The 15,075-nt window shown below is 52.9% G+C and overlaps 1 protein-coding gene across 2 annotated transcripts in view; it reads right to left on the bottom strand.

Moving 5' to 3' along the window:
* Positions 1-15,075, bottom strand: part of RAB11FIP3 (RAB11 family interacting protein 3) — a 71,665-nt gene that overhangs the window by 25,145 nt on the left and 31,445 nt on the right. For both annotated transcript variants that reach the window (XM_056503071.1, XM_056503072.1), the window contains exons 3-4: positions 13,903-13,994; positions 2,066-2,253 (exon numbers count right to left, since the gene is read on the bottom strand). In XM_056503071.1, coding sequence (XP_056359046.1) covers positions 2,066-2,253; positions 13,903-13,994 — 280 coding nt within the window. The remainder of the gene's footprint in view (positions 1-2,065; positions 2,254-13,902; positions 13,995-15,075) is intronic.

Below are 15,075 nucleotides of genomic sequence, written 5' to 3'. Positions count from 1 at the left end.
AGGCAGTTTCAGGATCAAGAGTCCAACTAATCTTTACTACACACAGCCTAAACAACCTTTAAGCTCAAACCATTTCAGGTATGCTGAGCTCTGAGAGCTCCTGAGAAGTGATGCTGAAGCTCTGATTCAGCCCAGCAGCTGCACTGTACTCCCTGGCTGTCCCTGGGCACCAGAGGTGTGTGATGCCCTCAGCACTCCCAAAGGTTCCCATTTCAAACCTTTCAAATCTATATATCTAATTAAGTTTTTGGCTCCCTGGAATCTGCACACATTTAACAATCTGGGAACAGGCCCCACTGTGCTTGGACAGAGCACCCAAGGAACATCCAACCTTCCTGAGCCCACAGCTGGGGCAGCAGGGAATCCCAGAATAGTTTGGGTTGGAAGGACCTTAAAGCCCATCCAGTGCCACCCCTGCCATGTCAGGGACACCTTCCCCTGTCCCAGGCTGCTCCAAGCCCCATCCAGCCTGGCCTTGGGCACTGCCAGGGATCCAGGGGCAGCCACAGCTGCTCTGGGCACCCTGTGCCAGGGCCTGCCCACCCTCCCAGGGAACAATTCCTTCCCAATATCCCATCCAGCCCTGCCCTCTGCCAGTGGGAGCCATTCCCTGTGTCCTGTCCCTCCATCCCTTGTCCCCAATCCCTCTGCAGCTCTCCTGGAGCCCCTTTAGGCCCTGGGAGGGGCTCTGAGGTGTCCCTGGAGCCTTCTCTTCTCCAGGTGAGCACCCCCAGCTCTCCCAGAGCAGAGGGGCTCCAGCCCTTGGAGCATCCCCATGGCTCCTCTGGACTCTTTCCAACAAACCCATCCCTCCTGCCCTGCTGGCCCCACTCTAGGCAGGCAGCAGGAGCCCTGTGAGCTCACAGCCCATTCCCCAGCACAGAGCTCTGTACCTACAGGCAGGTGAGTCCCAGGCAGGCTGCTCTCCCCAGCGGCACGCAGGCTGCCATGGCCCCTGCAGGACCTGTGCTGCTGACAGGAGCTCACAGCTGATTATCTCCCAATTTAACTGGCACTGAGCTGCCTGTGCTGCCGAGCTGGATAATCCCATTTCTGCTCTAATCCACAGCACCCTTTCAGCCCCAGGGGCAGTGCTGCTTGCTGCCTCTCCCAGGCCCCCAGATGGGATTTTGGGGTGGGAGGGAAGCCTGGTGCTCCCAAAAAGCAGTGGGAGCACCAACAGCCATATGTTTTGGGACAAAACTCATCCTGTGTGCTACAGACCTTAAGCAAAGATGATTCCAGAAGTTTTGGTGCAGACTGGTGTTCTTGGGGCAGTAACCTGGCACTGGAACAGATTCTCCAGGGAAGCTGTGGCTGCCCCACTCCTGGATGTGTCCAGGATGGGGCTTGGGGAAACCTGGTCTAGTGGAAGGTGTCCCTGCCCACGGCAGAGGGTGGAATGAGATGAGCTTTAAAATCCCTTCCAGCCCAAACCACTCTGTGATTCTGATCCTAAAGGAGGTCTTCCCTGCCTTCCAGCATCCCAGTTTCACCCCAAACCCCACTTTTCCTCCAAAAATGGGGTGGGCCCAGGAGCAGTTTCGCTAGCAGCGGTTCAGACCCGGGGAAGGAGATCTTGGCTCACATTTCTGTGCTCCAGGCAGAGGTTTCAAACCAGTTATTACAGGAGGTGGTTGCACATCAAAGGGCACATGCATGTTTTTAGGGAAAACAAAAATAGAACGAGTTCCCCTCCTGACTGAAAAATTATATGTTGTGTTTCTGGCTTAAGTGATAGATTAAAAACTGCAAGTCTTTCAGGTGTTTGGATCACCTGAGAAGTTATTTTAGAGGTTCAAGATGCTAATGAGGGTACAGAAGATCTCCCAAGGCAAGCAACGATTACCTCAAAGAGATTGCCAGGCTGGGCTCCAAACCAGCCTACACAAAGCAGCCTAATTATTCTCGTTATTCCCCCAGAAGAGCTATTTTGGTTGTTCCAAACACAAAGAACGACCCAAGTTCCAGCAAGACACACTCTGCCCGCTGGATGTGAACCCCTCAGGCTGTGTCTCACTGCCTGCCCTGCATGGGGGGTTTGCTCCTGGCTGCTCCCACTCACCCATGCTCTGGCTCCTCGATGGGGTCTGTGAATTCTGAGTGCACGGTGGAGTCGATGGCGCTGTCGGTCTCCACCTCGTCGTGCATCTCGTGCTGCACCAGGGTGCTGGTGTCCTCATCTGTGAAGGTCTCACACTCACTGTAGGTGCTCTCTGAGCCCATGTAAGCACTGTCAGTCACCTCATTTGCCTGGTTAAAAAAAAAAAAAAAAAAAATCACAAGAAGCAAAACAGTAAGATCAGCTGCGTGGATTCGTGGCAGAGAGGGACAAAACATGGATGAAGAAGGGAATTCTGGCTGTGCTGCATTTCTGAGCACAGGTACTGCTCTGTGGGCACCACGGGGTGCACCTCAGCCTTTGCAGGCTTGGGAAGCAGATCACAAAAATAGGGAGTAAATAAGAGTTGGAGGGAGGTTTTGTTGTGAGCCAGGATGGATTTGGCCAGGGCAGGAGGGATTACCCACCACTGACTCAGCACTTCCCATCACTGCTGCTTTCTCCCACCCCATTCCAAGAGGACATGATATTAATCTGAATTTCCTGCAAAAACCACCATTCAGAACTCCCAATTAGCCCTTGGAGCACCTTTTTTTTTTGCCCTGTCTGGTAAAACCCTCCATTCCTCAACAGCAAATAAACTGCTTCTAAATCTTCATCACAGCTTTGGATTTGCAGGGACTCAAATCTCACACTTCAGCTGGAGCAGGATCTCAAATCCATCACTGAGCAGGCTCTGGGAAAGCAGCAGGGTTTAGGTTTTAAGAGACTGATAAGAGCAAGAGCTGTGTTTTCCTCCCAGTTCTGCAGCCCCAGGCAGGTGTTCAGCTTCAGTCCTGCCTGTTTGCTCCACACACAGGCAGGGGCATCAATTCCTTCTGATCCTGGAGAACCATGGCAGCAGCAGCAGAACACCCCCCAAAACCCAAAGCTCTTCTTACCCCTCACAGTGCCAGCCCCTTCCCTAAGATTTGGGGATTTCTCCAGCAAGGCTTAGAGCAAATCAAGGGGTTTTGGGATCTGCCAGTGCTGTGCTGAGCTCCAGCTGGTCCCCTGCCACCAGAGCGGTGGGGCAGAGAGGGGGAGCCCTCCTGTCCAGCCTCCAGGTGGAGAGCTGCTCATGGAAAGCCATCTGCTCCCCCTGAAGTCCACCTGGTGGGATCCCAGTGCTCAGCTGCCCCTCCAGCACAGCCAAACAGCAGCACTGTGAATGCAGGCACGACTGAAGCAAAACCCTTCTCCTCTGCCAGGGCACCCAGAACAGCTTCCAGGGCTTTTCCCAAGGATTTTGGAGAAAATGACGTTGCATTCATAAAGTCATAGAGTGGTTTGGGTTGGAAGGGACTTTAAAACCCATCTCATTCCACTCCCTGCCTATTGCACTATCCTAGGTTGCTCCAAGCCCCATCCAGCCCAGCCTTGGACACTTCCAGGGGCAAAAAGGGATAGAAAACCTTGAAGGGATGGAGGGAGAGCTGATAACAACAGCAATTCCCACTCCACATGGGAGCAGCCAAGTGAGTCAGTCCAGCCTGGCTTTGCTCTCCCAGCCCCTGTGCCCACCACACTCAGCAGGATGGACACAGCCAGGAGCTCCTCTTGGAAGCCTGGCCCAGCTTCCACCTGGCCTGGGGACACCAGCACCTCCAGGACACCACCCTGAAGTTAAACACAGCATAAACCTGCACAGAGAAACAAAAGCCTCTGAAGTAAAGCTCCCACCCACTTAAAAAAGCAGAAATCCACCAAAACCACTTACACATCTAAAGCTGGGACTTCCTTAAGAGCTTTAATGGATTTATGCTGCACTTTCTAGAAACACCATTAATGCTGCAGCAGGAGGGACAAGGTGAAGCAGAGGCTTGACCTGCCTTGGCTTGGTCACAGACAGGGAGAGCCCAAGAGGTGACAGCAGCCACCCCCAGCTGCACATTCTCCTCCTTTCTCCCTGTTTGAAAAAGATTTCTTGCCAAACTGGAAATAATTTTGCTTGCACAGTACAAAATAAAGGCTGCTTTTTAAATACCAACCCTCTCCCCCTTCTCACTGGAAAAGCTTAAATTTAAGCATATGTTGAAGTATTATAATGAGCAAATTGAAGTATTATAATAAGCACAGAGTAAAGACAACTATTGAAAGAAGCCAAAAAACCTCCAAACACTCCCAATTCACAAGTAATTTGATTAAAAACCCTGCTGTGGTTACTACTGACCCTCTCAACATGAAGCAAACCAGGAGCTGAACAGTGCCTTAGTCAGATATTGGAACAAGAGGACCTTTAAGGTCCCTTCCAACTAAAACCATTCCATGATTCTATGATTTCTCCATCAGACTGTTCCAAAACACCTTATTGATGGGAAATACATGAATGGACAGACTGAATTTGGGAGCAACCCTTTTGGAATAGGAGCCCATCAACCACTGTCCTCCAGCCACACCAAAGATATGCATCAATTTATTATTTAAAAATTGTATTTTTTTTTCCTGATACCAGCCTAGAAGAAGTTTCAAAAGCAAGAGAGCCTTATTAAAATTAAACCTGAATGGACAATGATTTAAGAAGCAGCTGAAACTGTAAACAAAATCCTCCTGAGCACGAGCGTGGAGAACTTTGCTGCACATTTCACCACAGAATCAGTAACTAAACCTCCAGAAGAGATGCCAGGAGGAGATAGGCAAACCAAGGGGGTTCAGGTATTGCCAAATGCCTGTCAGAGCTAAACCTCTGTCCCTGGGCAAGTGTGTGGGTACAGAAAGTTCTTATTTATGGCCTCACAAGCAGCTGGTTTGTGCACTGACCCTTCAACCCCCCCTGCCACAGCTCTTCTTCAGCCAGCCTTGCCTTCCTGTGAGCAGAGAGTGAACTTTTTTTTTTTCCAGCTTAAAAAAGGCCAAATACAAAATATACAACATGTTAAAAACATCCATGGGCTCAGGACAGCCAGGCTGGGCTACAGCCACTCCAGGAACATTTGTGCCACATTCAGAGCAGGGTTGGTGTCACCAGCATTTTAAATTTTTATGGAATAAAACACACCCTGAAGTGCTCCAGGCAAACCTCAGACATTCAAACTGGGACTCAGGCACACACAGAATTCCAAGCTGGAACAGGATCAGGGTTTGATGGAGGTTCCCAGTCCCAAATCCAGCTCCTCCAGCAGGGATTTCCCCAGAGCCACACCTGCAAAAACCACCATTCAAAACTCCCAATTTTGACAGGACATGGGGCCACCTGGAGGCATCTCTGCTTGCTCAGGTAAACTCCAGGGATTTGAGGGCCCAGGTGAGCTTGTGAAAGGAGGAATGGTGCAATCAGCACTGGGGTGATGTAATGTGCCCTGATGGGACAGGTGAGGTGGGGAGGTGCTTTAGGAGCCTTCTCCAGCAGCAGCTCATCCATTCAGGCATCTGATGACATATGGGAGTAAAGATTACTTAATGAAATGTTTTAAAGTGCTATAAAACCATATGGATTTAAAAAAAGCTGCTGCAGTGTGAGGAGAAGGACTCTTGGGAATCACCTGCCAGGTCCAGGCAGGGACAGGCTCAGCTTTGATCTGCCAGGGACAGAAGCTTCAGCACAAGCTCTGCCCAGGCGTTGCCTTGGAAAGGAGGGCAAAGTCTGGCTCCAGGGAGGTTTCTTCCAGGCAGGGCTGGCCCTGGAGCTGTCCTGGCATCCCAAAGCCCTGCTGTCCTTGAACACAAACACTCGGAAGGTTGGGGGGGAGGTGAGTGACAAGGAAAAGGAAAAACAACTCTGCTTTCCCAGCAGAGCCTGTTTCTGAAAAATCTAGCCCTGACTGTGCACAGGATGGAGAGGAGATGGATCAGCTACAAAAATCCCCCTCCAAAGGACACTCTGTGTCCCAGACAGCAATGACAGTGCCAGGCTGGGAGCCAGGGAGAAGGGACACAGTTGTGTTTACAGCCCCACATTAATGCAGCTGACCCCAAAGCTCTGGAACACGCCAGGGCAGCTCAGCCTCTGGAATGGGGACTGCCACCTCTGGTCCCAAAGCTGCCCTCTTCCCACAGAGCTGGGCAATGCCAGCTTTCAGGGAAGCCTGTGCTCAGCCCTGGGGGAAGGCAACTTCCTTAACCCAGCCCCTGGAGTTTGGGTTGTCACCATCACCCCCCTCAAGGCTGGGCAAGAGAAACGTGCTGCACCTCTTGGGGCAAATTATACACTCACCCAGCCCAAAAAACAAACCCAAAACCAACTCACAAAACACCACACCAGGCACACTGCTCCCAGCACCCCAAAACCAGCAGGCACCGTCCCTGCTGATCCAACTCCCCCAGGGAGACCCAGGCAGAGAGGAGTGTGAAGTTACACCACAGCACATGGAATCACAGAATCATGGAATGGTTTGGGTTAGAAGGGACATTAAAGTTCCACCCAGTTGCAACACCCCAGCCATGGGCAGGGACACCTCCCACTGTCCCAGGCTGCTCCCAGCCCCATCCAGCCTGGCCTTGGGCACTGCCAGGGATCCAGGGGCAGCCACAGCTGCTCTGGGCACCCTGTGCCAGGGCCTGCCCACCCTCCCAGGGAACAATTCCTTCCCAATATCCCACCTAAATCCCTCCTCTTTTAATCTAAACCATTCCCACGTAAAAAGCCAGGTGGATCTGCCCATGGAAAAAGTCAGGTGGATTCCCACCCTGTCCCTTGCTGACACCTCCGAAAATCTAATCCCTCCTTTTGTGGAAAAACCCACCTGTGGAGACATCCTGTCCAGAGGCAGATCCAGCTCTGGGAGCTGCTTCTGTGAGGCAGGAGGGAAGCAAAGTCCAGGGGAGGCTTAGGGAGAGAGCTGCAGAGTCCCAACAGAGCTCCTTTTGTTCCCGATAAGAGCAGGAGCTCGCACACTTCCCTGCCGTGTGACCTCCTCCCTTCTCCCCCACTTCCAAAATAAGAGCACGTCCTGGGAGCCCCAGCCCTGCTCCAGGTGCTCACCATTCCCAGGAATCCATCCCCAAATAAAAAGGCTGAATCCTAAATCGACCTGTTGAGGTTTATCTCGGCTTCCCTGCTGCTTCTGGTGAATAATTAAGCGTTAAATGACAAATTCCTTCCTTATAGGCAGAAACAGAGGGATGAATAAAGCCTGGATTGCACACCAAGGGGCAGGTCAGAAGCAATCTGGTGACTCAGAGGGTGATCTCTGGCAGGCAATGACAATATTGACCCCAAAGAAGGTTTACAAACACCCCAATGCCAGCCTGGCCGAGCCCTCAGCCAAGCAGCTGCTCCCAGCACAGCCAGCACTGTGGCACAGCTGATCCATGGGGTTTTCCCTTCCCCATGGCAGCCTCCTCACACCCACAAGCTTTGAGGGTTTTGTCTGGTTTTCTGCTTCCTCTCCACAGAAACCTCACATATTTCAAGCTCCCTCAGCCCTTCCTCCCCAGCATAACCACACTGATTTCTTCCATTACCTTCCCAAAGCACGTTTTGTCCTTTTCTCTGGGCTATCCCTGCTGAGGTGTGGAGCTCTGAGCAGAAGCCAGTGCTCAGCAGAGTGCCTGAAGTGTCCCTTGATAAGCACTGACCTCCTGAGCCGAGCCCAGGCCAGCCCAGACTGCTGCTCACAGCATGGCAGGAAGGAGTTATGCTTTAACCCGAGCCCTGCTGCATCTGCTCCTCCAGAGCAGCTCACAGCCCTTCTGCTCCTCTGCTTGTGCCTCAGGACCTCAGACAACATCTGGGACTCTCATGAGAGCCCAAAACCAGACACTATAACTAATTAGGAAATCCCAATCCCTGCCAGTTTTACTTCTCAAACTCTTCTTGAGGCACCTCTGCTTCCCCTGGTCCTTCCTGGTGTCCCACAGCCCACTTCCCATGTTCCCAGTCTCACACAATCTGCTTGTGGCTCAAGATAAGGCTCCAAGGACTTTGTTTTCCAAACTCCTTCCAGCTTATTTCCTCCAGGGCAAACACTTCAACTCGGATTTTTCTGACCAGCAAGAGAAATTTCTCACCATAGCCCTGCACTTGGGTCCTGCCCTCAGGGATGTCCCTGTCCCATTACACACCATCCTTCCCTTTACACAGCTTGGAGTCAACACAATAAATTAACTTCCTTAGTATTTTCAGGCTTTAAGATATCAAATTATCACTAATTTGGCAGAGCTGGAGCCCCTCTGCTCTGGAGCCAGGCTGGGAGAGCTGGGGGTGCTCACCTGGAGAAGAGAAGGCTCCAGGGACACCTCAGAGCCTCTTCCAGGGCCTAAAGGGGCTCCAGGAGAGCTGCAGAGGGACTGGGGACAAGGGATGGAGGGACAGGACACAGGGAATGGCTCCCACTGCCAGAGGGCAGGGCTGGATGGGATATTGGGAAGGAATTGTTCCCTGGGAGGGTGGGCAGGCCCTGGCACAGGGTGCCCAGAGCAGCTGTGGCTGCCCCTGGATCCCTGGCAGTGCCCAAGGCCAGGCTGGATGGGGCTGGGAGCAGCCTGGGACAGTGGGAGGTGTCCCTGCCATGGCACTGGATGGGCTTTAAGGCTTCCTTCCAACCCAAACTATTCTGGCATTCTGTGAATACAAGGATAATATGGGACTGCTCACTTGCTGTCCAGAGGGCTCATGGCCCTTCTTCTCTTGGCAGAGGGGAGCAGAAAGGCTTTGGGGACAATGGGGACATTGCTCAGGGCTCCATGTGCTTCCCCAAGGACAGGTGAACAGAACTGAACTGCATCTGTCACATTCCCCAGCCCTGCAGCTCCAGCCACCTGCAAGACTTCAAATCCACCAGCTGTTCAGGACAAAACTATCCCAAATTCCAGCAGGCAGCTCCTGGAGAGAGGTTTGTGACCATTTCATCCATGGTGCTTTCAGGTCAGCCCCGTGACCAGAGACCTCCTGAGGCCATTCCAGAAGGTGGGAATGGCACTGGTACAGAAAACCTGAGCTCTCACCTCCATGTCCCCATTCCAACCACCAGACCTTCCCCCCTGGATTAGGATAGCAGGGAACAGCTGAACCCAGGTCTGTCCTGGTGCTTTGAGCCCCTTGGACAGCTCAGAGCAGGTTACAAAGCTCAACCCCATCTTTTCAGCCTGGCTGGCCTCTGCCAGACATGCACCCTGTTGTAAAAGTGCTGTGGGGAGAGGCAGAGGAGGAAATAAGGTTCCTATTTCTATAACAGGAACCCTATTTCCCATGCCTATAATCTAAAACCCCATTTCTATAATCTAACATGTCACAGATTGCAAAGCAGGGCCCTCCCTGTGCTCACCAGGCTCAGTCTGCCTTTGGGAAGGCAGGTATCTTCCTGGGAATTCTGTACTAGGAAAGAAGGGCTCAGGAGGTCCACAGGGCTACCAGGAGGGGACACAAGGAGCAGCCTCCTACACCCCCCCAACGTGGGCTCCCTGAAAACACAAGGCAGGAGGGATGACAGTGACACTCTGGGAGCAGCTCCAGCACAGCCCAGCTCCGGTCCCCACGTGCTCCCACAACAGTTTCTGTGTCACAACACACAGCTGGGACCCTGCAGCTCCCTGGTCCCCTTTGCAGAAGCTCTGAGCAGCTGGAGAAACCCAGCAAGGGTTGGATTTCAATGGCCTCGCTCTGATTTTTGCCCTCAAAGAAGCCTGAAATTCAATTGCTCAGCATGGAAATAAATCCTGGCTTTAAGAGAGTTAAAGTTTCACAGAGTTGATGTGTTGGCCTTAAAGCTGCTGCTCACTGTAGCACAGAATGTCACAGAATACTCTGAGCTGGAATACAGCTGCACCTGTAGGCAGGCAGGCTGGGAGAGCCAGCAGCAGCTCCTACTCCCAAAATACTCAAAACTTGGGAGCTGCCCAACTCCCATTTTCCTCCCTAGATCCATTCCTCTCATGCTGTACAACTCCCTGCTAGACAAATAGCCAGAGGGGACATGCCTGGGCAGGTGAAGGCTTCCAGGGAAAGCCAAATTCCTCTGCTGTGGCTGTGCAGAATGTGTTTTCCTGGCTGCTCCCAAGAGGAGCCACAGCAGCTGCCCAGCAGATGGCAACAGCCCTGCACAAGGCACTGCATCTGCAGGATTTATGGCTACCCTGTCCTGCAGAGCTCAACCAGAGCCTTCCTCTGACCTTGCTGCCCCAAAACACGAGTTCCCAGAGCTAAAAATCCCTCTTTGGGGTATTTATGGTGCTCCCAGGCAGCCTGGCTCTGCCTCTGCTCAAGAACACCTGAAGTCAGACATCTCCATGCCCATCCCAGCCTAATCCCAGCATTTTCATGCCTCATTTTCCTTTTCCATCATCCTTCCCACTCTGCACTGCCCAAGGGGGTCACCTGCCCCAGGAGCAGAGCAGAGGGGCAGAGCCCTCACCCTAGGCACAGCAGGTAGCCCAATGGTGTTGAGCTTGGAGGTCTTTTCCAGCCTTAATGATTCCATGATCCCAAGAAAACTAACCCCAAATTCCCCTCCACGTTCCCCAGAGCATTCCAAACGAGTCCTGTGCCTCAGCACTGAGTCATGAGCTCCACAGGAGCTCACAAGGGAGGCAAGAACTCCCACCTTCCAGGCAGTCAAGCTGTGCCAGCCCAGCCTGGGGGAAAACAGGGCTCAGGTGTCCAGATGGAAAAGCTCCAAGCTCCCTTCAGTGTGACTCTGACAAAGCAGGAAGGCTGTCATTAGTTTCTGGTGGTTTCTCACTCATGCTTCCCCCTGGGGCAGGAGAACACATGGGAGGTGATCCCAGCCAGGTGATGGTGTCCCTGCTCCCAGCTGCGTGCACAGGGATGAGGTTCCTCTTGAATGTGTGGAAGGTTTGGGATGAGCTCCCTGAAACCCAGCTGGAGGCACAAGAAGCCACGTGGCTGCAGGAGCTGCTGTCTCAGGGGAGCCACAGGAGCAGGAATCCCCTTGGAAGCACCTCAACAGACAGCCCTGTCTGCTGGGCACTCCTGGAATGGTGCAGCAGGAGCCAGGAGACTCATGGCACATCCAGAGCCACACCAGTGGCTGAACTGGGGACTATCCAACATTACAAATTCCTGACTTCACACCTTGTCCCCTTCAAAAGCCTTTTCCTGGAGGAAGCAGGTGTTGGTGGTTCTCTCTGGAGAGCAAACACTGGGTGAAAGTCCCAGTTCTGGGCTCTCAGGGTTTTGCATGGATGCTGAGCTCTCCTGATGACAGTCACCAGAACAGGACATGAGTCATCGAGCAGAGCCACCTTATTAACAGAGAGAAGACATCTTCCTGGAGACTGCTTAGAGCACTTGTTTACACTTGTTTGAACAAACACTGAGGAGAAAAGCTCCCTGTCAGACCCCAGCACTTGGAAGAGCTGAGCACTCCAGCCACTGGGATTTTGGGCTGTTTAAGAGGGACCACAGCCAGTGCTCCACTCCAGTAACCACAGCTGCTCCCAGCATTCTGCAAATACAGCAACTCCTTCAGATGTGACAGGGGAGGAGAAATCCCAGCTGTGCCACTTCACCCCACTGTCTTCACTCACTTCACTGCCACTTCACTGCCACAGCCAGAGGGGCTCCCCTGAGGTGTCCCAGTTGTGTTTTGGGGTGTGTTCAGCTGGGTGTCCTGCTGCAGCATCTTCCCAGCCCTGACATGGGGATATCCCAGAGCCCAAACTGCTGCTTGGTGCAGTGAGTTTACTGTGAGGAAAGGTGATGTCTTCACTTTGAAAGGTGATTTTTCCCCTCCTCATCCTTCTGGAGAATCCAAGAGATAGAATATAAATTTTGGGAACAGCTGTTTTTTCTGTTCTCTGCCTTGTTGACATCCTGCTGCACCTGAGGAAGAAGGGTTTGCTGAAGCTCTTTTCCCAGTGCTCCTGTGAGGAACACACCTTTGCTGCTCCCAGCAGGATGCTTGTACCACAGCTTCTCCCTCCCTGGGCCAGCTCCAGCTTTCCAGGACATGTGGGATAAAAAGCACGTTGGGAGCTCGTGGCTCAGCCAGAAGAGAACAAAAAACCCCCTCGCCCCAAGACTCCAGTTTATTTTTACACTCTCAAGGCTGAGTGGTATTTCTTGAGCATGTTCTCATTTGCTGAACCTCTATGAAATCCTGGCAGGCTGGAAATTATTTCGAATCATGTATCCAAGACAACAAGGATAATTCTTCCCCGGCATGTTAAACGTAGAGCTGTCCTTTAGACAACTACACCGAATTCAGTAGAAAAATCCACTTAGATCTTTTGGAAAAGGAGATTTCAGGACTCATCACCTTTTTCCTTTGGGTCACCTTGTCTTTTCAAGGAAAGGCTGGCCCAGCAGCAGACATATTTCATCCCAGAGGGGCACACACCTGCCGTGTTGGTACTGCTGCCCAGAATAGCTCCCAGCGCTGACAGAGCTCATCTATGTTAAATTAGCCCTTGGAAAACATCCTTGCTCAAATCTCAGACAAGATGGTCCCTTGACACAGGTCTGAGGAGCAAAAAGTGAAAGCCTTTGCCTGTCACAGCCTTCACACTGCTCAGTCCAGCATTAAAATGCACATCTGTGACCCTGCACCACGTGAAAAACAAGGAAATCCATCTCCCTGCCTGCCCTCCTGCCCCACTTCTCCCCAGCTCTTCCTGGGGCTAGTAACTACCTTTCAACAAGAAAAAATAAACCAATATTCAGCCTTGCCTGGAGAAGTTGTGGCTGGCCTGGAAGTGTCCAAGGCCAGGTTGGATGGGGCTTGGAGTGATGTGGTAGAGTGGAAGGGGCAGGGGGTGGCACTGGATGAGCGTTAAAGTCCCTTCAACCCAAATCATTCCATGATTTTAGGACCAGCTGCCCAACACCCAGGCTATCATTAACCTTTTATCAAGAAATCACAAGGCCAAAATTATGTACTACAGACTGTACCAAGCAAAAATACACACAGATATGAACAAATATATTTGCATGCAAATACAAAGCAGGTCAGGAGTCTCGTTGCCAGCAACACGTAGTGTGATAGAAATCACAGAGAATCATAAATATCCTGAGGGGGAAGGGGTCCACAAGGATCAGAGCCTGACTCCTGGTCCTGCACAGAACAACCCCAAAAACATCCAGGCTACCAAGACACAGGTGTCACAACCCTGAAGAGGGAAGTTTGGAAAAGAAAAAGCAGAGGGAAGTGATTCAGTCCCCACATGGGACAGGGACCCAGACATCCTTTTGCTCCCAAGGTACCTGCAGCACCCCCTGCTCCAGGTTGGAAGGCACAGAGCAGGAATGGGTGAAGCTTTCCAAGCCAAGCCCAAAACCCCCAGACACAGACAAGAGGTCTCTCCTTTCCAGCTGGGATCACTGCTGCAACGTGCTCCTGTGGTAAGGAATGCAGGAAGGAACCAAGGCATGGAGGCTTTAACTAGAGGAAAACAACCCAAATCAGAGAAACAGCCTTCATCAAGCCCAAGAATAAAGAGAAAATGTAGATTTTTGTCCCTTTTGTCCTCTGCTCTGCATTTTACTGGCCAAAGAGCAGCAAATGTCAAGATCCCACTGCTCTGCTGTGCCTCTCAGGCAGGCTCCTGCCTGGTACAGCTCAAAACCAAGCTCAGGTTTTCCAGGCTCAGAAACTCCAGCAGGAACACAAACCCAAGAGCAGCAGGTCCCCTTCCCATGTCACCAGTGTGTGACCACAGAAAAGGGCTCCCTTTCCACCCAGGGCACCGTGCTCTGCTCTTTCACTTTTATCAACACCAATTTTAACTTCAACAGCACCAAATGCTTGGGGCAGCTTCTCTGGGCCCGTCAGCCAGAGACTGAATTTGTCTTTACACGTTAAGCATCCCTGAGCTCAGTCACAGCAATCTCCCCACTCCTCCATGCCCAAATCCCACTCCACATGAAACAAACATTTATGGGAATGCCCAGAGCTCATACTTGCCTCAAACGTGACGAAATCATCGAACTCATCGGGGCAGGCCGGGGCTTCCTCCTCGGGGGTGTATCCCATATCATACAGCTGGCTGTCAGGGTCTGCAGGGGGACAGAAACACAAGCTGCCATCACTGACAGGGAAATCTGCACCCCAAGGGCTGGGAGATGTGACAGAATTTCTGTGAGCACTCACTGCTGCCTGCAGCCCTCAGGAAGGGCCGATGCTCCCAGGGCTGGAAGGCAATGGCTGCTGATCTGCCACAGATCCTACAAGGCCCCTTCCTCATCCCCCACAGCCTCCATTCCTTTCCCTGGCTGCTTCCCTCTCTCCGTTCCCTGCATCCTCTCTCTCCTCCCTGTGGGCAGGGAATGCATGGGGGGGTGTGTGACAGCCAAGTGCCATGGGAACGGGAAGGCAGCAGGGGAAGGAAGGCAGGGGAAGGCAGGGGAAGGAAGGCTGGGGAAGGAAGGCAGGGGAAGGAAGGAAGGCAGGGGAAGGAAGGCAGGCAGGGGAAGGAAGGCAGGGGAAGGAAGGCAGGCAGGGGAAGGAAGGAAGGAAGGGGAAGGAAGGCAGGGGAAGGAAGGCAGGCAGGGGAAGGAAGGCAGGGGAAGGAAGGCAGGCAGGGGAAGGAAGGCAGGCAGGGGAAGGAAGGCAGGCAGGCTGCAGCTCCTCGGTGCCCGCTCCTCCCGCGGCCACACGCATCAGGAGCATCACCAGAAAAACACCAGCTTTGCAGCAAGAGATCCTCAGAATGAATTCCTCCTGCCAGCCCCAACCCCCGGCTGCAGCAGCAGCAGCGCTCCCGGCCCTGCAGGGAGGAAAGGAGCGAGAATTCCCGTGCTGCCCGAGGCAGCAGCCCCGGCACACGGCCTGGTGCCGGCCGGGAGCACCAACCGGTGCTGCAGCCCCACAGTAACCTCGGGCCGCAGCCCACACGGCCCGACCTGCCGTGGCTGCGGCAGGGCCCGTGCCCCAGGGAGCGCACAGCCATTTGGGAGGGACAGGGGACACCTCTCTGTGCCCTTCACAGCCCCAGGCCAGCCCCACAAAGGGGCACAGGCTTGTCCTGCTGCAGCTGCCCAGCCTCGTCCAGAGGCACTGGCAGAGCTCCTGCTTTGGGGACCTCTCCAGGTATCAACAAAGGCCATTTTTCATTAAGGAATCACATTGTCATCATTT

The sequence above is a fragment of the Oenanthe melanoleuca genome, chromosome 14 (genome assembly GCF_029582105.1).
Source record: "Oenanthe melanoleuca isolate GR-GAL-2019-014 chromosome 14, OMel1.0, whole genome shotgun sequence".
Classification (NCBI taxonomy): domain Eukaryota; kingdom Metazoa; phylum Chordata; class Aves; order Passeriformes; family Muscicapidae; genus Oenanthe; species Oenanthe melanoleuca.
This window is presented reverse-complemented; position numbering and strand designations above follow the sequence as displayed.